Raw genomic sequence first — 26,785 nt, 5'->3', positions numbered from 1 at the left:
TTTGCCGGCATGTCATGTTTCACCGATTAGTACATTGTTATAACATATTTATGGAATTGTAATCAAATCATATACAATTATTTTGACATGTATGGGTCAGGTTAGGAATAGACAAAGATCATCACGCTTAGGCAAGTAGCTATACCGTATAGATAGTTTGCTATCAAGATTGGAATTCACTTAGAGTCTTTTCTATCGTGCTGTACATTTACAATAAACCCTTTTCGACAATAATTTTAGTGGATGAACCAATTCCAAAAAAATCATAACAATTTCTGTATTATATCTATACTCTTTTGTCAACAAAGTATATTGTCAAAAGGAGGTCGCTTATTTGCGGAGAGAATAATACGTACTTCACGCATGGGTTATCAATAAGTTTCTTCAATCACACCGCAATGCAGGGACAGACAACGTTTAACACGCAGCAGGGAGATGTGACTTTACATTTCCTTGGCTTAGGCAAGTAGTTCAAGAGTAGTTGCTTTCGAGGTTGTTGTGCAGGTACAATAAACCCTATTCGACAATAATTTTAGGGGATGAACCAAATCCAAAAAAAGTGATCATAACAATTTGTTATTATCTGTATTCTTATGTAAGAGAAATATATTTATATTGCCAACAGGAGGAAGGTTATTTGCGTAGAGAATTACGTACTTCATGCATGGGTTATCAGGGAGTTTGGTCAATCAGTCCGCAATTCAGGGACAGAAAAAAATTCTCACGCTTTGGCAAAATACCATTATTTACCAAATTCCCCAAACTGAACCGTTGTTTGTTTATCAATTCAGATAATTTCTATATAAAATGTCTTTACATTGAATATGTGGTTGATGAATTACCTGCAAAATTACAAAATGTCAATATTTGGTGACAAGCTGTGACGCTTGTCAGACTTAAGTGGTTTTCGTTTTAATTTTTCGAAATGATTTGTTTTGACAGGTGGTTCGATGACATGACATTTTATAAGCCTTTGTTTCTCAGTGAAATAAATTTGAATCAGCGATCCGAACAATAGGGAAAGTTTATTAAATGAAAATGATCCAAAGGCTCTTCGAAAACTACTAAGAGTATTGTTTTCGGTTTGTGCATGTTCGTAAGATAGGATGCTGATGGATAGGTTGCATCGATGTACATGTAGATATGGCTTTCAGTCCTATCCGAGAGACCAGACAAATATAGAGAAATGCAAACTACCAGGGGCAATTTGTACCGACACAGCGTGGGTTTTGAACACGGGGACATCGGAGAAGCGGGACTGCACCAAAGCCATCTATATACAGAGTTTGGCCATCTGGGTTTCACTGGGTCACAACATGGCGTATATTATTTTGTTTTGTGCTTGCCCAACAAAGCAGTGGTCGCCATATTGTATCCAACTCGAACCGGGTTGACCAGATGGCTCTGGACTGCACTACTTACTTGCGCCCTCTATATGGCAAACAATGCCTAAGCGGTACCCGTTGGTCCCCCATAATCCCCTTTTCCTATGTTAATTGAGAGCTGATTTGAGGGGGTAACCACCTGTTTGTAACCACGCTTGGAGGTCTAATCCCTCCAGGCTTTGGCCTCAGTCATCCCCCTTAAGTCAATGCAACGGATAATTAATAGTGAAGTCTTTTTTCACATTATTTTTGTTTGTAGTTTCTCTATCAATTCTTGCACATAATGTAGATCATAAACTGAGCCTTGTATTGTTCACAAGTTTGTGATTTCCCCATACCCCCACCTCCAAAAACATATTTTGATTAGTGAGAAAATAAATTCCCATTGACATCGTTTCATTTGAACTGTAATGGTGTATATATTTCTAAACACTCTACACTTTACGTTTTAGAAAATGGAATGCTACCATATTGTGTACGGTCACATCAGTTATAATCATTTTCACCCCTTTCGGGACCCTAACTGAAGAAGATAAATATACATGCAATTATGCATAATCGTCTAAAGAGGAGCAATTGAAAGCAAAACAACTCGTAAGGTAGAGTTTGTGGAAAGGCTTAATCGTGTTTAGATTTCTATTTATCCAGTATTTATCAAGAAGGCCCGAACAGAAGAGAGAAAGCGATGTAGCTTGCATATACAATTAACAACTAAATTATTTATACCCCTTGTAAATATGACGTTTTATGTGTTTTTATAACCCAAGTATGAAAGGTGGACTGGGTGAATCAGGAACTTTGTTGAATACTTTGATATGTAAGCTTTAATATGTCACATTCTCAAGAAACCTATATTGGGACAAATATTTTGTTCACATACTTAAGAATTACAAACTTTGATATGGGTATGAACGGGTAGTTTTTAACGGTCTATATTATGGACTCTAATCGATAACTCCTTTATAAAGAGCTTTTTCTTTCCTTTCACTATACCTTTACTAAAGCATTACAATTTAGAATTCATGACATTGCATTTTGACAAGTGAATCACAAACTTTGGAAAATTGTCCCCTGAGAAATTTAGTTTCTGGATCAATCCTTCTGATTGCCTGAACATTCCAAGAAGAAAAAAAAAGTAATGTTTTTTCAAATGAGATGAGCTGATACTAACGATAATTTAATTTTCGAGCCTTCCGAGAGAGAAAAATAAGTTGTTTTAATGTTGAAATAATAACGTTTGTCACCTGGTCCTTCAATAGTGATGTTGTGAAACCTGTCTATAAAGACCATCCAAGAGAGAAAATAAAAGTGGTCTTTGTAGTTGGTTAATGTTTATGGCAATCAGTTGTTGTTGTTGTTGTTCTTGGGTTTTCAGTCAACTTTGACTATAATTCATAGACAGGTGGTCTTTATGTACAGGTTCCTTTAGCACATGTTTCAATAAGAAACATTATCAAGGGAAACTAAAAATGTGGTCTTTGTAGACAGGTGGTCACTAAAGCAAGTTTGACTGTATCATTTATGGAAATATAACGCTCATCAATGATGCAAAGGTCTGGTGAAAATGTTATGGATTTTCCGTTGGCGCCATTTTGAAATGCCCTTGTTACATCCAAACCTGGCTGACGCCCACGCTGAAGTCACTCTCCATATTAAACGCGATTAGAATACTTGTAAAGCCCGACGCATATCGGATAGGCTAATCCAAACCAGACTCAAGAGATATCATGCAATATACACATTTTCAGTGATTTCCATCTGGTTTGCTAAGTTTGAGTTAATTTGTTATAATATTATTTGTTGAGGGGTTCGCACTCTACAAGCCATGTTTTTTTTTATTAGATCCCTCCATTTACACTCGATATGTGACATTTCAAATGGCATTTTTTGTTTAAATACTCTGTATGTATCGTATATGTTTTTTTTTATGAAGAATGAAATAAATACCATGTGAAAAGACAGAATTTAAAAAAAAATTAGATTGTATGATATGATTATCATTTAATTCCTTGTAACTTAATTAAGGATAATATAAATGATGTTTTTTGTTATGCAAAGAAAAATAACATGTGCTCTTGTATAATTACATTTGTATACTTTGTAAAATGTTGTTTGTAGTTTAATTATTGTATGTAATTTGTATTTTTCTTGTTGAAAATGGAAACAAAAAATTTGAACTTGAAATTTGAACTTGAGTGCGGAACAAGCATTGAACTCCTGTAAGGCTGTAACAATATCATAAAGATGGAGGAAAAAAAAACTTGGACTAAACACAAAATAAGCGTATAGACCTATACTTTGAATCCATATCCGAAATCCAAAGCATTTTGCATTCTAGAACATCAAACAAAACGTATTATGATGAATGTATCACTTTATTTCTCTATTATCCTGCTTAACTAGCATTTAAAAAATATTGGGGAGAAATCATCCATTCAATCAATCCTAAAGGTCCCCCCTCCCATTTTCGCCGCCCCAACTATGGGCAAGGAGCAAATAAAGCGATGTTCGCCCATGAACTATTCATTTTTAGTACATTCCATAGAACTCATTGTCTATAATTATTACACCTTTCTGATCAAACAGTCCTTGTAATATGGGTACATGATTGTTAACTTGACGCCTCATTAAACGTCCACAAATCAGGAAAAATGTGTTAGTTATTGTATGAAAACATGATGTCAGACAAAAGCATGAAAATATCGACGCTCGCATGACGCATGACCGAGGCGCATGCGCAATTAATGACTCTGAACAGGTTTCAGAATCTTCGGAAAGTTTTTATGTGTGCGCGCAAGGTGAATTCAATACTAGTACGCCTATGTATTCGTCTCTCTCGCGCTCTCGCAACAGAAGTTTAGAACTCATTGCTCGCTTCCACAAGTCGAGTGTAGCGCTCTCCGAAAACATCACGCTTAGAAAACTGGGAAGATCCAGTCGTCTGTCATACTTTGTGGTGGCGGAATATATAGTGAAAAGTTTTTTCACTCACAGTTTCGTTGTTGAAGGTTCTAGAGCTTCAAGCAAATTGATAATCTTCTAGTTGCGAAGCCAACATTAACAAAATGGCAGACACAGAAATGGGAATTAACCACGAAGTGGAGATGCCGCGGTCGGAGAGCAAATCATTCTGTCAGAAGTTCACGCAGTTTATGTTCAACAACCTGCTCCTAATTCTCATGATCCTCTCTCTCATCCTCGGCTGCGCCGTCGGGTTCGGTGTCAAGCTCGGATCCGATCGCGACTTCACCTCGGACGAGATCAAGTTCATCAGCTTCCCCGGGACAATCTTCCTCAACATGCTGAAGGTATGGCAAGCCAGTTTCCTTTTTCAAAGATCTATTTCATATGAACAAAATACTTTTAAACTTAACATCTATACCACGTTGAGACAACCAAGTGAGACAATAAGACAATACCTGAGCATAAAATAATTAGTGATGAGTAAAAAGGGTGATAATGAGAGAGGAGAAGAAAGGGGCGGAGAGTTTGGAGGTATGAAAAGAAAGAGAAAGAGGGTACATGTTATATTTGGGGAGGAGAGAGGGGTAGGGGTTGTAGAGGTACAGGGGAGGAGATAGAGAAAGAGAGAGAGAGAGAGATAAAGAGACATATATAACATAAACATAAAGAGGGAAGGGGTCAAAAGTGAAGAGAGGGAGAGGAGGAGGGGTGGGAGTGGGACTTCGAGGTAGAGTGCAACAAGACAAAATACGTGGTTCTTGTTAGGTTTATTTTCCCCGTTATCTATTTCAAGTACCTCGTCTTTAAATTTACAATTCCAAATATTATTCATATTTATGAAATCTGCTATTTTGCGATGAAGTTAAAAGAAAAAGTATGTTTGTGTTCCACTTATCAGGTTATGATCATTCCACTGGTCGTTACCAGCCTCATCGCCGGCATGGCGTCGCTTGACAGGCAAGCCTCGGGCAAGCTGGGTCTCCGAGCTGTCCTCTACTACTTCACGACCACCTTCATCGCCGTCATTCTCGGGATCATCCTCGTGATGTCGATTCGTCCAGGGGCGCGTGGAAGAAGCAAGGACGAAATCGATACCGCAGGACCGGTTGAGGAGGTCAACACGGCCGATGCTTTCCTTGATCTGCTCCGGTAAGTCAAACATTATCACGTCATCCTCACTATATAAAACGTGGTCGCAAAGACTTTCGAGAAACAATCCGAGGGCCATTTCAACACCCCATTGTATATATGCTATGATGATGCGTGATACGATATCGCAATGTTTGCACATGTCAAAAGTAATGAGCAAGACTATCCTGAAATGCCTGAAGTTGATTTTTGAGAGTCTTGGCTATCTTGTATTATAAGGGAGTGCCGAATTCATTTTCTTTTCTTGTTTTTCTGTTGATAGCCTTAATCAAATGATTTGGTAAATATGGCACAAGAGATCACAACCGACCATACTACTTTTAAATCTCAATGTGACATACCTGAAGCATACCCACCCGGCCCCTGAATGTGTGTTTTGGTGCCCTTTTGGACAGATTTGTTCCCACAATTTTTTAGTAGACTTGAACAGTGTGATTGATTGGTTTTGCGGGAGGGGATCTTGTCAGAGATTTTTGGTATTTGGGCCCCCTCATTGGTATAATCCTGGATCCGCCCCCTCCCATTATAGTTAGTGATTTCATTTCCATATTTCATTTCGACTGTGGAATGAGTTAATGTGCCTTCTTCGTCGGCCGTTTTTATGGATAGAAAGCTGAAACCTTTAAAACAAAACTAGAAGAAGAGAAAGTGAAGTGAAGTAGATCAATCATATTATATTGATTGATTGATTGAAGGATTCTATTGAATATTATCCATTCTCGCAGTCCAAAGACTGAATTGCAACGGTTACAACAGTTTACAATGTTTATACATGATAAGTACTTTATTATAGGGACATTATCTTGAAATGTATTCTTTTATGGGCATCTAGTCACTTAGAAACTTGTTCATCGCTTCAAGTTCCTTTCTTTCCTTTTTTTATCAATAAGCATTTCCTTGTACACAGCCAATGTGGTATTATTATCATAATTGTCCGACCTTCCAGTAAAACAAAAGTGAAACTACCAATGATAATACTTTATTCTTTATAAATAAACCTGTAATGATGATACTAAATATGATAAATGAACCTGTGTCACTTTTAAATCATATATAATTATGTGAATCTCCGTAATGTGTAGGAAGTGGGGAAATGATAAGGAAATGCGTCAAATATATTTCATCGAAAAGGGACGAAGAACTACGATAACATTAAAGGAAGGTTTCCAAGTAGTTCAAATTTCATACTCGTTTACAAACATCACGTGACGTCAGCTGTTGTACACTTGTTGTTATCTTAGCCTGAGTGAAACATCAGGGGGCACTTGGTGCAACGTAGGCCCAGCCTTTTAAGAGGGCACCTGAATCATTGGCGGACCACACTGGTCGTGCTAGGGGAGGACTATCATCCTTGCCTTTCCTCCATTTCAAACTCCTCTTTTCCCCATTTCATTTTCCGCCGTTCGGTCCCCCTGTAGCTATGTCATTTATCTAGGGCGTCGTTGATTGGGTGAGGGATACGGAGGGGACCCCCATAGTATTTAAATATCCGCGTATAATATGGAGCGTTTAACTAAGTTTAAAGCCCCCCTAGCTCCATCCTGAAGATTGGTCCACACCCATGATCGAATAAAACTTATATGTATGCCGCTTTTTACTATTATTTTAATGGCATCAATTTGCTAATCTTTGGGTATTGTAATGGTTTATTAGATCTCAACTTTTAACTCGATTAAAACAAAAGGTCTTGTACATATTCACAATACAAGTGCGGAATCGTATTTTAATCCTGAGATGGAGTTTTGACGCACAATATAAGGTTCGTTTACCAATGAAAAGGATGTACCTTGAAGAAGAAAAAATCATGCAGCTATCGTTCTTTCATTGAAGGCTAAAAAAGCAGTGTAAATAGAATTATAAGATACAATCAGAACGCATTTAAAGTATCGATGATGCATTTAAAAAGAAGACAAAGGCATAAATAGTCAATTTTGACTGAATTGCCTTAAAACATAATCTAACAACAACAACAATAACAGTTCCTGCACCCTGCGATAAGTTTGTCTATTTAGCGTTCTAAACCATCATAAAACTATTGTGTTTATGATGCACCTTGGCCCGTGAATCTTGTCAACAAAACCAACAACAAGAGAATTGCGTTTCGTAAGAGCCAATACTAGGCCATATTCTTGAACCCAAAGTTCCTCTTTATAATGACGAATCATAAAATACAAAAATTCTGAAAATGTCAATACGCGAGGCCAGGTGAAACAGAGCTGAGCTTGCCGAGTTAACTATATAGGTACCCCTTGATCCATGAAAGAAGAGGGAATTAATCATTGCTTTGAAGTCATCAAACAAACGGAATTTCGAATGCATTTGTATTCAATACCAATAGTTTTACGATTGCACTTTTGTCGTAGTTTGACCTTTCAAATCATATATTCAAGGTTTGCAATCACACATGCCCTTTAATTCAAAAGTTGGCATTGAGAATCCAATAGTTGTCTTTCATTTTGTTCTTCTTTCATTTTGATATTTTGAACCTTTGAATGGTTATTATTTGCATGTTAAACTGATATTGAAGCCTTTTACAAATTGTCTGTCTCTATGTGCATCTGTGTGTCCCCCCTCCCCCCTCGCTCTCTCTTTCTCAATCTTTCTCACTTTTTCGAGAGAGAGAGAGAGAGAGACAGAGAGAGAGAGAGAGACAGACAGAGAGAGACAGAGAGAGAGAGAGAGAGACAGAGAGAGACAGAGAGAGAGAGAGAGAGAGAGAGAGAGAGAGGTATCTTCCTATAAGGATATGAAGTCGAATGTTTGGAATATTGTCTATTTCCGTGTTGGTAGGAAGAAGAGCATCGCTGCAACAATGGTTGTGGTTATGGATTCTTTTTATTTAAATCTTTAAATGAAACTGAAAACATTTGTAAAACATCCTGTTTCATAAAAGGATCATTCGAAGGTCGATATGAACTCTTGAACTGCAGCAAAAAGGATGTGAAACCTGGAGGAAATTGATTACCTTTACTAGAATTATTGTATAAAACAATCAACACTTCTATCTAAAGCGAGATGACATCAGTGTGTGGAGAGGGGGGGGGGGGGGGGGGGGGGGGGGGGGGGGGGGGGGGGAGAAAAAAAAAACATTTCATTATACTGCTTTACCATGAATATAATCTTGATTAACCGCATAGATCAAGTACAATGTTAAACCGTTGTGTATATCGCATAGCAAGTGGTGGTATATTAACATGCCTATGCGCTTCCAAAGAGGTTGGATATTAAAGATAAAGATCAGTTCTAGTCATGCGATTGCATTGTGAAAGAAACGTTGTGGAATCGATCAGAAAAGGTTGATCATCTAGCATATAAGTATTGGTGTGTACTGTAAGGTTCTGGAATCATCAAAATGATAAGAAATTTGGTCCAGTCTTGGTAAAGTTAAAAGCGCTGTACACAGAAAGATGTATATGGGACTACGCGACATGTGGGCGATATCTATCAGGTCCAAATAGATATACTAATTTACCAAATATATCAATTACTAGGCGGCTTCTCGGCTAAATTTGTATCATCACGTATTAGTCAAAACATATTCTTTCAAATGATTGGTAATAAGAGCTTCCATTTCACTTTTTGAGAGGGGGCGTTTCCAAAACTAGTCTTTACCTTTAATAGTTCCATACAGCTTAAACCCCGGCGGCTCTCATCACCGCACATGCAGTGTATTTCAAGGAAAAAATCCTACCAGGTACACCTACTTAACACCTGGGTGGAAAGAGAAAACTGTAGATAAAGTACTAGGTACTTAGGCACCGAGCAGAGATTCGAACCCCGAATCTGTCAGTTGAAAGTTCAGCTACCACGATTGACCAAATGCCCGAATTAACTTCGTGCATGGATGATACACTAAAATGTCAAAGATAAGGTTTTGTTCTCAGCTTTCCCGTTCTTTGTGTGTCAGTTTTGGGGGAATTATCTTTAAATGCCCCCTTTAATAGAAGGGATTGTTCTGCAAATACCCTCAAATTGACAAAATGACGAAAAAATATCTCAAAAGTTTGCAGCAGATATTAAACGCATATAATTATGTATGATTGGATCCATGTCTTTTCGCTTTTTTTCTTTTCAAAACTTCACAGCATACACCAACTCCGATGTACTTTTTCCCAATCGTTCCAGACATTTTGTCTCACAATGTAATCGCATGATCAGGAATCGTATTCATCTTTAACTGTAAACAACTTTTTCATTTCATTTCATTATTGTCATGTCCAACAAAATACAAATATCAAGATAATGAATACAATGCAGTTCTAGGAAAAAGTCGTATGATAACTCTTTTTTTCTTTTTGTCCTTCCAATTCGTGTACTAAATCTTTTGAGAAATAAAACATATGGAGAGCATAGACAAATTTAATTGAAGAGTAAAGTTCAAATTTATTTTGCAGACTTCGTGAATTTGTTTTGAAAAAGAGACGGCACTCCTCAAATTCCATTGAATAATGGCTTAGTTTGTATGCATTCGTCCATTTCAATTGTATCTCGTCACCATTTGTACGGGACTTTTAGCTGTCTGTACCGCAATGAAATGCCCCCAACTTTGTGCATTATACCTTACAATCGAATGCTATATTATTTACTTTTCTCACATAATTTCAAAACACTGGTTGCTGTTCCCGCGTGCATTATACGCCCCAGATCGACTGCTTCTATTATTGTGTATCGTGATGAAGCAATAAATAAAGATCAAAGTCTAGTATCTATCAAAATGTTCTCACATCTTTAGATTTTTTTTTTTACAATTCGTAAGTCGTGAAAAGATGTTTATGAGAAGCAGGTGAGTTTTTTTACAATAAGCAGAAGTATGGGCAATAAATGACAAACGTTAAGAAAAACTTCTGTTTATTGAGATAGCCATGTTAATATGTGCATACTGCATGAGATTGTGAAGGTTTGGTCTTTAAAAAATAAAAGTATGTGAAAAAAATGTATTTAAACAACTTGGATAGTTGATGATAAATTTCACTTTTATCGAATATATTTCAGCAGACATGGCAAGCCAATTGAACATTATATGTCGCTGTTGTAATAAAGACAAATCATGTTAATTTTGAGTGTTGTTATCACTGCACTTCTCAATACTCACAGATGGTTTGGCAGACCCAATAAGGGATATGTAATGATCGTGTCTCTGGCCTAATTATTAAAACTCCTGAGAGAGAAAAAGACTAGAAAAAAGTCAGTAAATCGCCTAAAACGCGGAAGTGCGATTCTACTGAGAAACGTTATGAGATTGTTATGACTGTTAAAGGCGAGGAAGTGATAATAGCAATAATATACGTCACAAAAAAATGGTTTCCCAGGCACTGTACTCTGGCACTCAGAATGTCTGCGCATGCAGGGGGAAAACCTTCTCCTCAAACAATGACGTCTGATCACCATAACCAGTTTCTATTCAGCACCCTTGTGCATCACAAAAGGAACTTGGAGTCGAGTAGTAGTAGAATCAAATATTTATTCAATCTTACAAACATTAGAAGAAAAGAATACTCCCACCATTTATCAACATGTCACTCTCTGTTCAAATTGATTTATCTTATTTTAAAAACCACAGTAAACTCTACTGTATCTGCACGTCCGGGTAGGCAGGGAAGGTTGAGTTTTGGAAAAGATGACAAATAATTGTGAGATTCGTGTCAGTTTAGAAGTACATATATTGATGTCTGCTGAGACGGATTGTTCTTAAAATGCCCCCATAGTCGGAATATAACACGAAATAGCTGACAAAATCTGGTCCAAATGTGTGTGTTTAGTCCCATATGCCCATTTCTGTGTGCAGGGCAAGTGATTTTCAGCAAAATTTATATCATTTTGATCTTTCCAATAAACACAATCCATTCTTATGTCGTATACACAAACAGCCTTTCCCTATCGCTTCCACTCTCTCTCTCTCTCTCTCTCTCTCTCTCTCTCTCTCTCTCTCTCTCTCTCTCTCTCTCTCTATCTCTCTCTCAAAATAATATTATTAGTCCAGCATTGCCAGAATTCAGCGCTATATTCATGTTATTCGCTTTACATAATCTTTAATCTTTAAACCACGATCCTTTTCAACAGTTCAAACAAAAATAGCAGGAGGTTGAAAAGTCACAGTATCATGTCTAAAATTCATTTGTAATTGTTTCACTTCATTGACTTACGTCCTTGTAATCGCATAAATAATACAAATATGACAAAGTAATGAAAAGGGGAGAAATAATTCCCACTGTGAAGATAAATATATGCACTGACTTAAAAATGTGTTTTGTTTGCATTTTGTATTACGCATGGAATATAACACAATAAAAAAAGGCATGATACACAGTTGTGTTGTAGACGAGGCCCAAACCTCAATGCTAACGAATCAAAGACCAAGCCATAAAACATATATACATTGTGAATAGTCCTTCCCGTTTTGCAAGTTGACAAAGAGGGAAACTTTAAAAACAAAACGGAAAGTTTTATCAAAATCGGATAAAAAATAAGAAAGTAATGGAATTTTAAACTTAAGCATAATGAAACAGTGCTATGTATCACATTAGCTGTATGCAAATTAGCAAGTTGATGACGTCAGCTCCTCACTTTTCTTCATCCGTTTTGTACATATAAATCTAACATAAGTGTCACTTTTCTTCTCTGGAGTGTAAAACTTGGCTTGAATCCTCATGGAATATGTGCAAAATCACCATAACTGTAACGTATCGTAACATAAAGGAAAAATTTAATACAGGTGTATAGAAAAATAAAATAAACAAAACATCGGAATTGCCCTTTAGGGCCCCTCAAGGCCTTGGCCGTGAACACTGATACATATAGCATTGTTATTTCTTCTTCTTTTGTTATCGAGATTTCCTTTTTTTCTTGGCATTGTGCCGTACATAATTTGTACTCAACGAGACTAGTATCTCACCACCGCTATACGCTATAATTATGTTCCAACTGCAATTTAACATGTTGTTATATGCCTATATATTTGTTTTAACTATGAATTCAATTATCTCATTTACCCCGGGTAGCTTCTTCTGTATTAATACAGATACAGATACAGATGCGATAATCATTACCCTGTCATTGCCAAGTACCCATTTATGAATATACCGATTTATAAATTTGTATACAAATTTCCTTATTCCATTGTGTTTTAAATTCTCCCTTCTAAATTACGTCTTTCTCTACTTCTACGGTTTTTCATCTACAATGTCGATTTTATCAGGAACCTATAATATACCAGCACTGCTTTCCAATAGGCGTCACATTCTACTTAATCTATCATATGAATTGAGTATCGTTGAGACGTGCTCATATCATGTATACATATCATTTCGACTTTATATGTCTGTCTATATTTTTTGTAAAATGTGGAAAAATAAACTTAAAACTTAAATGTCGAGAAGGGAAAATGTGAATGAAACACCTTGTCCAAGGATGTAAGCACCAATCAAAGATCGAACCCGGGACCTTTCATATGAGAGTCAAGAGCCTCCACCACTATTATGCTCCGTATTAAAACATGAACCCTAACCATGAACTATCGAACCTAAAATGAATTGTTTTGGACTCCAGTATGTGATATATATTAATGTTAAATTCTAATAAATTTGCTTTGGTATTCTGCTTCCTTTAACAGAATGATGTTTCCTCCAAAAATTATCGAGGCCATTTTCAGAACCGGATTGCTCCGTATTGATACATATTGATACATGAACAATTGAACTATATTCATGAGGTTAATTAGTTTCGGACTCCAGTATAATGCTATCTATTCATGTTAAATTGTAATAGTTTTACGCTGGTATTCTGCTTCCTTTTACAGTATGATGTTTCCTCCAAATATTATCTAGGCCACCTTCAAAAGCGTATTGCTCCGTATTGATACATGAACTAATGAACCATGTACACGAGGTTAAATTGTTCCGAACTCCAGTAAATAATAGCTATTCATGTTAAATTCTAATAAATTTACTTTGGTATTCTGCTTTCCTTCAACAGAATGATGTTTCCTCCAAACATTATCGAGGCCACCTTCAGAACCGTAAGTAATTAATATACTAATTCATTAACTAAAAAGTTTAATTACCAAGCTAGATTACATTCATTTACTTTTGGTTAATTACAATTTATGATAAGTCATTTCTTGATATAAATAATTCTCATTCGTTAACTACAGGAAGCCATTCCTTGATATCAAGAATCGAATTCTTGAAATCATAAATTCAAATTTTGGATATCACGAAGTAGGATTATGTTAAACCAACTTGCCAGATGCGTGAGACCCGGTGCTGGGAAAATGGCGCGAATTCTAAGGCCACCTGACCGAGGGAATCCAACCGTGGAACTTAATGACCATAATACCATGATAACAACAGAATCCGGACGATGTTGATAAATCTTTCCAATCGTAAAAAAATGTATTGTATCGACTGTTTGAATAGACAAGTAGATTTGTTTATTCTGTTCCAATCATAGGTCTATTCTTCACTGGGGAACCACAACGGGGTTCAATGCTGATGTTTTCACCATGTTTGGGACAAGTTCCAAGGATGATTTATATTTAGCGAAAAATTCTTTTGAGTTTTGCATTTGTAGCCTCTATTCATGAGCTAGCAATTTATCCTACCTAGTTCCACATACATTTAACAGATGATATAACTCTGCATTAGAAGTTTGGTAAATTAATTCATTTCATTTTATTTCATTTTTTAATTTCCACATTCAAAGTTAAGAACAAGAAAATGCAATATAATGTATACAAAATACATGATAAACCAATTACAGAGAAACAAACAATGTATATCAAAAATATTCAACAATTGAACATCAAAAGAACAAACGAAAAGAAGAAACGGTAAGAACTATACCTGAATGTGGGGGGTCACCCACAAATAAAGGCTTATCTGGGGCAATCCCAGTGTAAAATAATATAAGGAAAATCATGGAGGAGAGAAAGAAAGAGAGAGAGAGAGAGAGAGAGAGAGAGAGAGAGAGAGAGAGAGAGAGAGAGAGAGAGAGAAAGATACATAACAAAAGAAAGAAAATGTACATGCATGACCTCGTTTATTGCACAGCACATAAGATTTATATTTCTTTTTTGAAATTTCATGGCAAATTATTGGCAACGATTCCCTATAAGAAGAACATGGTAAAATTAGAGTTTAACAAGTTTGAAAAGAAAGCAAAGGCTCAGAGCTGGGACTGTCAGGAACGTGAGAAATGGTCCAGAGCAAATGCATAAGAACAAATTTTGTTTAGAGGGATATAATCTCGAAACGCAATTGTTGAGACTTCGTATTGATTGCCAACGAATATTTGACTCTTTAACCCAGAAATCTTTTTAAAAATCAAAGCGATTTAAAAAAAACTTGAACCACTCCCGGCAAATGACAGAGATTTGTTTAAATACTGAACATCGACTTGTAATGAGCGGGCTAATAGGGGGTTTTCGTTTGTCACGTTGACATAGTCGACGTCTAATATGTGACGTCATTTCCGCGATCTGCGCATGCGTCGGGTCGTCTGGCGTCGTCAGGCCACATTTGCGAACCCGTTCATCGATGATTTGAGGTTCGTCAGAAAACTAGTGACCCGTCGTCAAAATGACGTCATCTTGCTACATCGCAGCGTAAATCAGAAAGTAAAAACAGAAAGAGAAATTGATAGAATGATTAAAAAAACAAAGAATAACATAAGGAAAGACAGAAAAAAAGTGTGATAGAATGATAAAAACAAAGAATAACATAAGAGAAGATGATAGAAGGAAAAAACAAAGGCTAACATAAGGGAAGACAGAAAGAGAAGGTGAAAGAAGGGAAAAAACAAAGAATAACATAAGGAAAGACTGAAGAGAAAGTGTAAGAAGGAAAAAACAAAGAATAACATAAGGAAAGGCAGAAAGAGAAGGTGACAGAAGGAAAAAACAAAAAATAACATAAGGAAAGACAGAAAGAGAAGGTAAAAGAAGGAAAAAACAAAGAATAACATAAGAAAAGACAGAAAGAGAAGGTGAAAGAAGGAAAAAAAAACAAAGAATAACATAAGGAAAGACAGAAAGAGAAGGTGAGAGAAGGGAAAAACAAAGAATAACATAAGGAAAGACAGAAAGAGAAAGTGAAGGAAGGAAAAAAAAAAAGAATAACATAAGGAAAGACAGAAAGAAAAGGTGAAAGAAGGAAAAAACAAAGAATAACATAAGGAAAGACAGAAAGAGAAGGTGACAGAAGGAAAAAACAAAGAATAACATTAGAGAAGATGAAAGAAGGAAGAAACGAAAAATAACATAAGGAAAGACAGAAAGAGAAGATGAAAGAAGGAAAAAACAAAGAATAACATAAGGAAAGACAGAAAGAGAAGGTGAAAGAAGGAAAAAACAAAGAATAACATAAGGAAAGACTGAAGAGAAAGTGAAAGAAGGAAAAAACAAAGAATAACATAAGGAAAGACAGAAAGAGAAGGTGAAAGAGGGAAAAAACAAAGAATAACATAAGGAAAGACAGAAAGAGAAGGTGAAAGAAGGGAAAAAACAAAGAGTAACATAAGGAAAGACTGAAGAGAAGGTGAAAGAAGGAAAAAAACAAAGAATAACATAAGGAAAGACAGAAAGAGAAGGTGAAAGAAGGAAAAAACAAAGAATAACATAAGGAAAGACAGAAAGAGAAGGTGAAAGAAGGAAAAAAACAAAGAATAACATAAGGAAAGACAGAAAGAGAAGGTGAAAGAAGGAAAAAAACAAAGAATAACATAAGGAAAGACAGAAAGAGAAGGTGAAAGAAGGGAAAAAACAAAGAATAACATAAGGAAAGACAGAAAGAGAAGGTGAAAGAAGGAAAAAAACAAAGAATAACATAAGGAAAGACAGAAAGAGAAGGTGAAAGAAGGGAAAAAACAAAGAATAACATAAGGAAAGACTGAAGAGAAAGTGAAAGAAGGAAAAAACAAAGAATAACATAAGGAAAGACAGAAAGAGAAGGTGAAAGAAGGAAAAATCAAAGAATAACGTAAGGAAATACAAAAAGAGAAAGTGATAGAATGATAAAAACAAAGAATAACTTAGGAGAAGATGATAGAAGGAAGAAACAAAGAATAATATGAGGAAAGATAGAAAGAAAAATGATAGAATGATAACAACAACAATAACATTAGGAAAGACAGAAAGAGAAAATGATAAAGAATAGACAATGGAAAGATAGAAGAGAAGATGGAAGAAGGAAAAACAAAGAATATCATAAGTAAAATAGAGAGAGTATAATAGAATAATAAACGAAGAACAAAATAAGAAGTGAAAGAAGGAGAAAATGAATAAGCGCGTGCGGGGCCATTACGTCATCGTGTAGAGAACGTGTGTCAACTTAAAACGAAAAGGGTTATAAGGTAGTGAACAGGACGGGTGTCTGACGTCAATTTGCATCGTTAGAGGACGTGAACGCCGTCCTGGTCCACACAAACGAAAAGCCCCTAATGTTTCCCCTGCAGGCTACCCTCTCAGCCTACTCGGAAGGCAGTGTGGTGTGATCCTAATCCTAATTAAAGTTCCTTTGACGACCGCATTAATTAACTTGGTTGAAAGTGCCTGGAAAGGTTCAACCCAAACACCAGGGCCCCATTTCACAAAACTTGTCACCAGTGACAAATGACAGCTCTTGTTATATAAGCTAGTGAAATCCTTGCTTCTGATTGGTTATCAGCAGATTTGTCATTGATTTTTGTCATGTGTCATTGAAAAAAGGATTTGTGAAACAGGTCACTGGTCCTGCGTTGTGCACTGATCTGGGCCTGTAAAGTGACCCCAGAAGAAGAAGAAGAAAAGAAAAGAAAAAGAAGAAAAAGAAAAAGAGGAAGAACAATAACAAGATCAAGAAGAAGAACAAGAACGACAAGAACAAGGAGAAGAAGACGAGGAAGAAGATCGAGAACAAGAACAAGAAGAAAAAAAGTAGTAGAAGAAGAAGTAGGAGAAGAAGAATAACAACAACAAGAAGAACAAGAACAAGGACGGGAAGAAGAAGTATGAGAAAAAGAAGAACAAAAACATGAACAATAAGGAGGAGGAGGAGGAGATGATGTAGAAGAAGCATGCAGCATTTGTAAATTTTAGCCAAGGGCTTGTGCCTTCTGAATCCGCCAATTAACATGCATTTAATATTCTATTTATAGAAGCATTGATTAATGGTAACAATCAGTACTTTCTATTTACCGTATCAAATGCCAAAAATTGAATGAGGCTACTGCACACGAATTTGTATTTTTAAATTTAACGCTGAATGAAATGATCTTTAAAACGAAAATGATGATAATTTTTTTTTAATGCATGATCAGAACAAAGCCATACATTTCTGTTAGATTTCATCAGACCGTGAGACGCAATTTATAATTAATTGTCTTGAAGAAAGAAAAAAATAACTATAATGCATCCATATTAGTTATCTGTAATCCAATAGTCCTCCAAAATACATACTAATTTCCATCTTGTTTCCTTCCGACAGCTGGCAATTCTTGAAATAACTACAATTAGGATTTCTGTTAATAACACCGCTTATATTTTTAACCTTATTAACACTGTTTAGAAATTTTTGTAAATCTATAAGACATTAATAACGAAAACATAGCTTTCTACAATGATACATGATGAAATGTCCATATTAATATCAATGTCAAGAATCAAGTCATTCATAATTTTAAAATATAGCCTTGCCTATAATGATGGATGACAAAAGGGTTGAATTTGTACAAAGACAAAGGCTTTGTGTCCAAATTAGTTGATAATCTAATCAAAACAAGCTGTAATACACAGGAAACGCACAAGACGAAACAATTCAAGATGCGTAATTAATTAAATACTGACGGACCGGGTGCGAATTTGATTCGCATTTAGCATCCAAAAAATATTGACCCGGTAAACTCCCATAGGGATTAGTATGTTAGGATTACTGGGTAATTCATGATCAAACAGGGAGTTCAAAAATGCTTATGATTTATTCCGTCTTTAATCTAAAATGGTCAATGACAATGCGCTAATATCGGGGTACTGCAATGGATTTGTTAAATCGAGTGTGTTGAGTCGGAAAGTGATTAAGGCAGGAAATGTGTTAATTTAAGCGATAATTAACTAGGAATTACAGCTGTGGTTCATTTTATCGAGGGTACCTGCACAGCTGCATATAAAAGAGATCAGTAACCATAATTAGTCTCTCTCTCTCTCTCCCTCTCTCTCTCTCTCTCTCTCTCTCTCGCTCTCTCTCTCTCTATCTCTCTCTCTCTCTCTCTCTCGCGCGCGCTCTCTCTCTCTCTCTCTCTCGCGCGCTCTCTCTCTCTCTCTCTCTCTCTCTCTCTCTCTCTCTCTCTCTATCTCTTTCTCTTCTCTTCTCTCACAATTATATTTCCCTCTTTATGTGCATCATTACTATGTTTATGTGTATGATTGTATGTAATTGCTTCATCATTTTATTCTTCTACGAAATAAGAAATGAAATGGTGTATTCGGGGGAGGGGGAGGGGCTATAACAAGGGTCAAGGAAATATTAATTTCAACCAGACATAAGCCAAAAAGAATTACGCAAAATAAGGCAGTTTCTGCTGCAAATGATCATTTTGAAAAGTTGGGAAAGAAGCAGCTGAAATAAACCTGGAAAATCTCTTCTGTCACATGCCTTTCTAGCATCGTGGGGGGGGGGGGGGGGGGGCGGGGAGGGGGGGGATATTTCAAATTCTTGAGGCTTTTTGTATTGCTCTTCATTTCGCTTACTAGTAGAAACTATCACTAAATTTACTCTGTCGTCCCCGTTTTCGTTATTAGCAATACTCCTATAGTTATAAAATCTCACCAAATATGAGATTGATCACATTATTTGAATGTAGGCCTGTCAAATTGACATGCTCAGCTGTCATGCTCCGACATTATTATGCTCCTATGACAATTGATATGCAGGTTTATGGTTAGGGCTAGGGTTGCAAATGGGTTTTTGGATAGGTCTAGGATTAGCATGGTATAGAGTTAGGGTTACCGTTTAGTTCAACGTTGAATTAAAGAATTCGGTTAGTGTATCGTGGAGCAATAATTATTTCTACCGGAGCATGTGCCACATTCTCAAAAGGACCATGCTATATCAATACTTAATCTAATATCTTCCTCTAACCGTTTTAGTACAAGACACGGCAGGTCACACAGATCGTCGAGCCGATGACGACGATGCCGATGATGATGAACAGCACGGACATGATGGCGACGGACTCGATGATGAACTCTACCATGATGGGCCCGATGACAATCACCGTCTCGCAAGGTGGCTACGAGTTCAAGTCCAACATCCTCGGCCTGGTCATTTTCTCCTGCGTCTTCGGCGCCGTTCTGGGCCGCCTGGGTGAGAAGGGGGAAGCCTTCAAGGCCGTCGTCGAGTCCATCATGGAATGCATCATGGTCATGGTCGGCTTCATCATCTGGTAAGTTAAAATCGGTGATGAAAAGTGGTCCGACAAATTGCTCTGGGATTTATTTAATTAATGCATATCTGCACTAGTTTGGCCAGGAGGGATTAGACCTCCCTGCATGGTCACTGACAGGCGGTTATCTCATCAAATCAGCTTTCAATTAACTTAAGAAAAAAGGGACCATGGGGGACCAGCGATCACCGCTTAGGCATTGTAGAGGGCGCAAGTAGCTATAAGTAGTGCAGTGGGGCTTTAAAGAAAAGGGGTTTGGAATTGGGTTTCGATTAAATAAAGGAGATTAGGGCTTGGGTTTCGATCAAAGTAAGAGATTAGTGCTTGGGTTTCGATCAAAGAAAGGAGATTAGGGCTTGGATTTCAATTAAGCTACATGTTAACGGTGTTGCAGACTCCATGTGTTCTATAGACACAAAACACGATCGCCAAGGCTTTCGGAAAATTAGACTATTGAGATTTAAAGCCTTGCGCTTCGCCTATCGAAATGTGCAAACATTACAATATCATACTATGCAATCCGAAAATGATCTGTTAGTGATGTACAATAGACTTGACCTTGAGTTGGTTTCTTGAAAGTCTTTGTGATCGTGTCATATAGGGTTACCTTTGATGGTTATTGTAGTAAGGCTAGTTCTTTAGGTATAATGTATTGATTAAAAATGTTGATAACCAATACGCGTGTAAATATTGAGTTCAAAAATAACCTCTACAGTTTAAAGATTAAGTTGAATTCTGGTCATGCGATTGTATTGAGAAAGAAACGTTGTGAAGTCGATCAGAAAATGTTCATCATCCAGCATATAAGTATTGGTATGTACTGCAAGGTTCTAAAGTCATCAAAATGATGAGAAATTTGGCCCAGTTTTGGTAAAGTTACAAGCACTGTACACAGAAAGGTGTATATGGGACTACACGAAAATGGGGCATACAAATCCGTCCCAATGTTTATGATGTTTCATGCCATATTTAGAATATTAAGGCATTTGAAGAGCCATGCTTTTCGGGAAACATTTTTTTATCTGATGTTCTTCTACACTTGCATAATACAATGATAACGCTTACAAATTATTTTTCACCTGTTCCCAGAACGTAACCTTCTCTTTAATAATCATTCTTGGAATATGTTTTTTGCTCTCTCTCTCTCTCTCTTCTTTCGCTAGGCTATCCCCTGTGGGTGTGTTCTTCCTGGTCTTGGGGAAGATCCTCAGCATGGACGATTGGGCCCTGGTGTTCGAGCAGATCGGGATGTACTCGGCCACCGTCATCTTAGGCCTCCTCATCCACGGGTTCATCATCCTACCCCTCCTCTACCTCGTCTTCACCCGCTCCAACCCCTTCGTCTTCATCAAGGGCGTGGCCCCTGCCATGGTGACGGCTTTCGCCACCGCCTCAAGGTAATCCCCCAGGGCTTTCACTCTAACGATAATACAGTCAAACCTGTCTACAGCGACCGCCCAAGGGAAACACAAAAACTGGTCTTTGTAGACAGGTTACTTTAGTACATGTTTCAGTAAGAAACAATTTTCAAGGGAAACAGGTGGTCTTTGAAGACAGATAGTCACTAAAGCAGGTTTGACTGTATTGACTTCAGGGGGGGGGGGGGGTGTTCACAAAACTTGCATCAGTGACAAATGACAGATTTTGTTATAAGCTAGTGAAATCCTTGCTTCTGATTGGTTATCAGCAGATTTGTCACTGACTTTGTCATTTATCTTTGAAAAAAGACTTTGTGAAACACCCCCTGGTAATCATAATTGATTGGATAATTGATTTATTAATTTCTATAATAAAAATTATCATCTTTTCAAACATAATGCACGTAATCACGTGCATTAATGTGACATAGATTCATATACATTAAGACATTCCTGTCGTGTGGAGTAATTTGTCAACCAATTCATGTATGCAGGTAAATGAAAACTGACATGGATATTCTGAGAAAGTATAAAATGGAATGAAATGATAATCGAAATAGAAGTGTTTGCGTCTGTTTTAGACTGTTTAACGCAGCTTGCGTAGCAACCAAGAAAACGGAGTTCTTGGGATGGTTAGCACAGACATTTGTTGTCTTATTCTCGAACTTAAATGTACTCTGTAAGCTTAGTTTTTTTCGTTGATGATTATCAGTATTCGTTATTTGTATAATTCATTTGTTCTATTGCAATACTCTATGGTTTATATATATATATATATAATTTTAATTTTTGATAAATAAAGTGGAAATAGAGTGGAAAAATAAATCAATCACATCAAATCAAATCAAATCGAATCAGAAAACGGGTAACTAAGGCAAAATATGCTGTAGTAACAATGACATGCATTTTTTAAATATTGATACCATATTTATAACCATGATGTCAACACCTACTAATAGTGCAAGTTACACAAACATGGTTCATGTCACAAGCAATGTGGCCTTGAACACGTGTCTATCATATCAAGTTCAAAGTACTTTATGAATATTGTCTTAAACTCTTCCTCAAAGTGGCTGGTATTCTATGTTAATCTTGTCATTCATCAAAATGAACTTTGTGTTTATTGTCAGAGTGCTATCATGCCCAGCGGGTTCCTTAAGAAATAATAATTGAGTTTCGTCGAAGCGTGACGTCACAAAGTCGACGAAACATAACGGTGCTTTGTGGTTGTCCCATTTACCCTTAAACTACATTCTGTTCAACATGGCAATAATAGAACGTCCTTGAATAGTAGCATGCTCTTCACAATATTTCATTGGGCTTACTTCGTTCCGCCGGATCTTCGCGTCGGTTCGGGTAGTCGGTTACAGGACATTTCGTAAAAATGTATCCCCCCCCCTAATATTCACGAGAAGTCATTATGAAGGGTCAGTAGGAGTAAGATTCCGTCTTTTACTTGTTGTCTTCTTCTGTAAGTTGGCAAGGTGCCTGCTCTCTGTATTGATATTTCTTTCTCATGGGCGTTGCTTATCACTGGTTGCCTTTTGTAATATCTTAAAGCCACACTGTCCTACTTGTAGCCACTTGTTCCCTCTATAAAGAAAACAATGCCTAATCGGTTACCATGATCCTCTTTTTCTTATGTTAATTGGGAGCTGAGTTGATGATATAACTACCTGTCCAGTGATCTTGCAGAGTAGTCTGATCCCTCCTATACAATAGTACAGATAATCTTTAATATTAGTAATCGACAACTGGTCTTTGATTTTTTTTGCAAAAAAAGGCTTTTTGGTATACATGTAGGCCTATATCTAAACGTGATGAAACCCACCAATGGTATTCTTGTTCATAACCTTTCTTTATCTGTTTTCATTTCAGCTCGGCCACTCTACCGATAACCATCAACAGTCTTGAGACTAATAACAAGATTGACAAACGAGTAACTCGCTTCGTTCTGCCTATCGGTGCAACCATTAACATGGATGGTACTGCCCTCTACGAAGCCGTGGCCGCTATCTTCATCGCCCAGGTCAATGACTTCGACCTCGACGCCGTCGACGTCATCGTCATCAGGTACAACAAGGCAAATTATTCTTTGCTCGAGTAAAAACAAAAAATACCACGACTTTTCACGTTTTAGTTGTGATTTGTTTTAGAAAACTGTACTCACATACACGACAGTTACAAGAGCTACCAATCATAAAAATCTCTTTGGATGTTTTTTAAAAAATTGATTTCAGGGTTTAAAAAATCTTTCTGTGCCAAAGTTAAACCTATCTAGCTTCGTTTAATCTCTTCCTTAAGGCCCGGTCACACAGCCCTCCACGGGCGTATCGCGGCCGAATCACGGCCAAAAATTTCTGCCCGTGAAGCAGACGCTGTTGGACGCTTTGAGGTCGCGATAAAGACGCGATACAGCCGTACTTTACCCGTCGTTACACGCGGTAAGAAATTCACACGCGGTTGGCCGCGCGAAAAAGTTTTGGGCTGCCCAAAAATTTAGACCGCGGGTAATCGCGGGCGGTACACGTGGGTACACGTGGTACACACGCGGTAAAGACGCGGTACAGACGCGGAACGATCGTGCTAGGACGTGCTACGGCCGCGGTTAAGACGTGGTTACACGCGGAATTGGACGTGAAATTTTAGCGGGTAATCGCGGGTGGAGCACGGTCATAGCACGTTTGTTCCGCGTCTGTACCGCGTTGTTATCACGTGCATTAGCGTGTGTACCGCGTGTAAGCGTGGTAGGCCGCGGTACCGCCGCGCTTCACCCGCGATAAGGACGCGGAACAGTCGCCGGCGTCTGTTCCGCGGGCATACCACGGGTAAACCGCGGGTAAGCCAATTTTGCACATTTTCCACCACGGGCAACCGCGGGCAAAAAAAAAATCGCGAAATTTTACCCGCGATACAGACGCGAAAGGCTGTGTGACCGGGCCTTTAGTTGACCGAAGAACCAAATTATAACCCTTTTCACACTTAGAATGTCAACATCCACAGGTAGATTGGGTATCAATGCCATGTTCAAGTGCCCTTTAAATATGTAACGATTCGAACCCCTTCATCATGAGTTTCTCTCCGTTTATTTTTTACCTCCCAGCATCACAGCTACACTGGCTAGTGTTGGAGCAGCAGGCGTGCCACAAGCTGGTCTGGTAACCTTGGTGATTGTACTCAACGCTGTGGGTCTGCCAGCCGATGACATCACTCTCATCCTCGTCATTGATTGGTTCTTGTAAGTTTCGTAATTCAAAATAAAAATGATCCCTGTTTGGCGAGGATGAAAAGTTATAAGAAGGGCACTGTTCCTTTCATTGATGCCTTCATCTAGAAACGTCGGAGTACACAGTCTCACTCTCCTCAGAATTTCTTTAGATGAGGCATACAAATTATAAAGCCTTGGTCATTGTAAAATCCATAGTATCAAGGATAGTTTTAACTTACTAATTTGTTTATTTCGATTATAGAATTTAGGAAGGTTCATGAAATATGAGACCAAGTAGTTGAAACAACGAAAGCAACAGAAACATAGAAATCAATTTGACATTTTCTCGAAGGTTCTAGATAAGAGATTTACTGTTATGTGTTTCTGTTTGGGTTTTCACATTAGTGTTTCACATACCAACATTATTATGAGCTCTTGCAATCCATTTTCTATTCTTATGATTCAACGCGCTGTTTAACAAATTGAATACATCAAATCTATCTATTGGTGAAAATTAACGATTCGAGGGATGTCATCATGACGTTTTTTGACCTTTTCCCAGGGACCGAGTTCGTACCACCGTAAACGTAGAGGGCGACTCGTTCGGTTGTGGCATCATATACCATTTCACCAAACAGGACTTCGACCGCATTGACCAGGAGAAGGCGCTGACCAACGGTTACAAAGACGAGAAGAAGGTCCCCTTCGACCAGATGGACGGTAACATCTCTGGGGATGATACACGCTTGTAAAGCGACATCGTTATCGGTCTTCGTATCCGGATTCAGAATAAGTCACTATTTTAGTTGATGAAAACGAAATCAGAGATTTTACCCTAAACAAAAGCAAACTTGATTTAAACTTCTGGCAATCTACCCCTAACCCCCGCCCCCCCGCCCCCAAAAAAAAAAAAAACAATGATAGGAATAGTAATAATAACAATGATAATGATGATGATGATAATGATAAAGATAAATGAAACAAATTTGTTTTGTAATCCTTCAAAATCAGCTCACCGTCTTCCTTGAATAAATGAATATATATTTTATAAATCTTACGTAAGAATATAGTAAGATGAAATAAAGTGATAAAATAAGTTCACAATTATATCAAAAAACATTTGGAACTGGAGGAATGTGAAATCCAGTCGAGCAAAAGAATTACCACTATCATTTTTCAAACAGTTGGTCATACGAGACGCAAACTTTGTAAATACAATTTTTCTGTTACGTCTTCATGTTATATGTATTTTGGTAAATTAGGATTTAATATAAATGGAATAAGTCCCAGTCCCATAAGTACTAGTGTGTGTCAGATGATACAGGCCTTTACATGTGACCACAACAGGAATTGTCGATGTCTTTGTATTTTAATCTTTATTTTTTCTATCACTTTTTCTATCAGTTTTCGTTTACTAATCATAATAACGATGTATGATTATTATAATAAAGTATAATACAATATACATGTACAAGATTAAAAATTACAATCTAATTACGCACAAAAGAATTTTAAATCATTGTATTCACCTTTTATACATGGCTCAAAATGAAATCAGGATGTTTTTGTAAATTATCGGATTACGTTACGAATTTGATCTACGAAATATACATAAATCATGGTTGTACTCAGAATTTTGCATAATCAGTGGAATTAGAATACTTGTATTGGTGGTGAAGGAACGTAAAATAAGGCTCACTTTATTTCGTTGTAATCAACTATCTTTATCTTTAGTTACTTTTTGTTGTAACTTATAAAATAATGGGATTGTGGGTTTCTTCTACGTATTATATTAGTATACATTGTTCTCCTTTCAAACACGATCGCAAAGACTTTCGGGTAATCAAGCCAAGAGCAATTTCAATGCCTCAGTGTATACCCACTAGAAATCCTGTGTGTAATCGCGTTGTCTTTCATCCGATGTATTACTGTCTGTGTATTATAATATAACGTTTTATATGAGAGTATATGTATATATTTAGCTATTTTCTTATTTTCTTTAAAAAGTTGACGTACATAAACGAATTGAATTGAATTGAATAGTGGCTCTTACTTTTACTAGAAATTGGGGAACAGTTGTGTGATGAACGCAAAGATGATGAATATTCTATCGTCCTGTTTCAGATATATGATACATTTTATTTGCTATTTTGTCTAAACGTTTTTATATAAAACGATACTTGTTAACTAACCCTGATGCCCATTCGTGTATTAGCCCATGTTTCCTTACTTCTGTGGGTTTTCGTCTT

The 26,785-nt window shown here is 37.1% G+C and overlaps 1 protein-coding gene across 1 annotated transcript; it reads left to right on the top strand.

Annotated features, from left to right (window-relative positions):
• Positions 1–4,239: 4,239 nt before the first annotated feature.
• On the top strand, positions 4,240–25,302 carry LOC752140 (excitatory amino acid transporter 1-like). Its single transcript, XM_030996559.1, has 8 exons — positions 4,240–4,693; positions 5,248–5,498; positions 13,470–13,512; positions 19,615–19,910; positions 21,074–21,307; positions 23,207–23,401; positions 24,432–24,566; positions 25,099–25,302. The coding sequence occupies exons 1-8, from the start codon at positions 4,451–4,453 to the stop codon at positions 25,286–25,288; spliced, it is 1,587 nt and encodes a 528-aa protein (XP_030852419.1). The 5' UTR covers positions 4,240–4,450; the 3' UTR covers positions 25,289–25,302.
• Positions 25,303–26,785: the final 1,483 nt, after the last annotated feature.

Source organism: Strongylocentrotus purpuratus, unplaced genomic scaffold (genome assembly GCF_000002235.5).
Source record: "Strongylocentrotus purpuratus isolate Spur 01 unplaced genomic scaffold, Spur_5.0 spur5_scaffold_3, whole genome shotgun sequence".
Lineage (NCBI taxonomy): Eukaryota > Metazoa > Echinodermata > Echinoidea > Camarodonta > Strongylocentrotidae > Strongylocentrotus > Strongylocentrotus purpuratus.
Note: the sequence above shows the minus strand (reverse complement) of the source record. Positions and strands in the feature narration are given on the sequence as shown.

What these genes read in the sequence shown, in the direction of transcription:
- LOC752140 (XM_030996559.1), top strand. Translation starts at nt 4,451, where the DNA reads ATGGCAGACACAGAAATGGGAATTAACCACGAAGTGGAGATGCCGCGG. An exon ending in ATGGTCGGCTTCATCATCTG is followed by an intron (nt 19,911 to 21,073) that starts GTAAGTTAAAAT and finishes TTCTTTCGCTAG; the next exon opens with GCTATCCCCTGTGGGTGTGT. An exon ending in GTCGACGTCATCGTCATCAG is followed by an intron (nt 23,402 to 24,431) that starts GTACAACAAGGC and finishes TTTACCTCCCAG; the next exon opens with CATCACAGCTACACTGGCTA.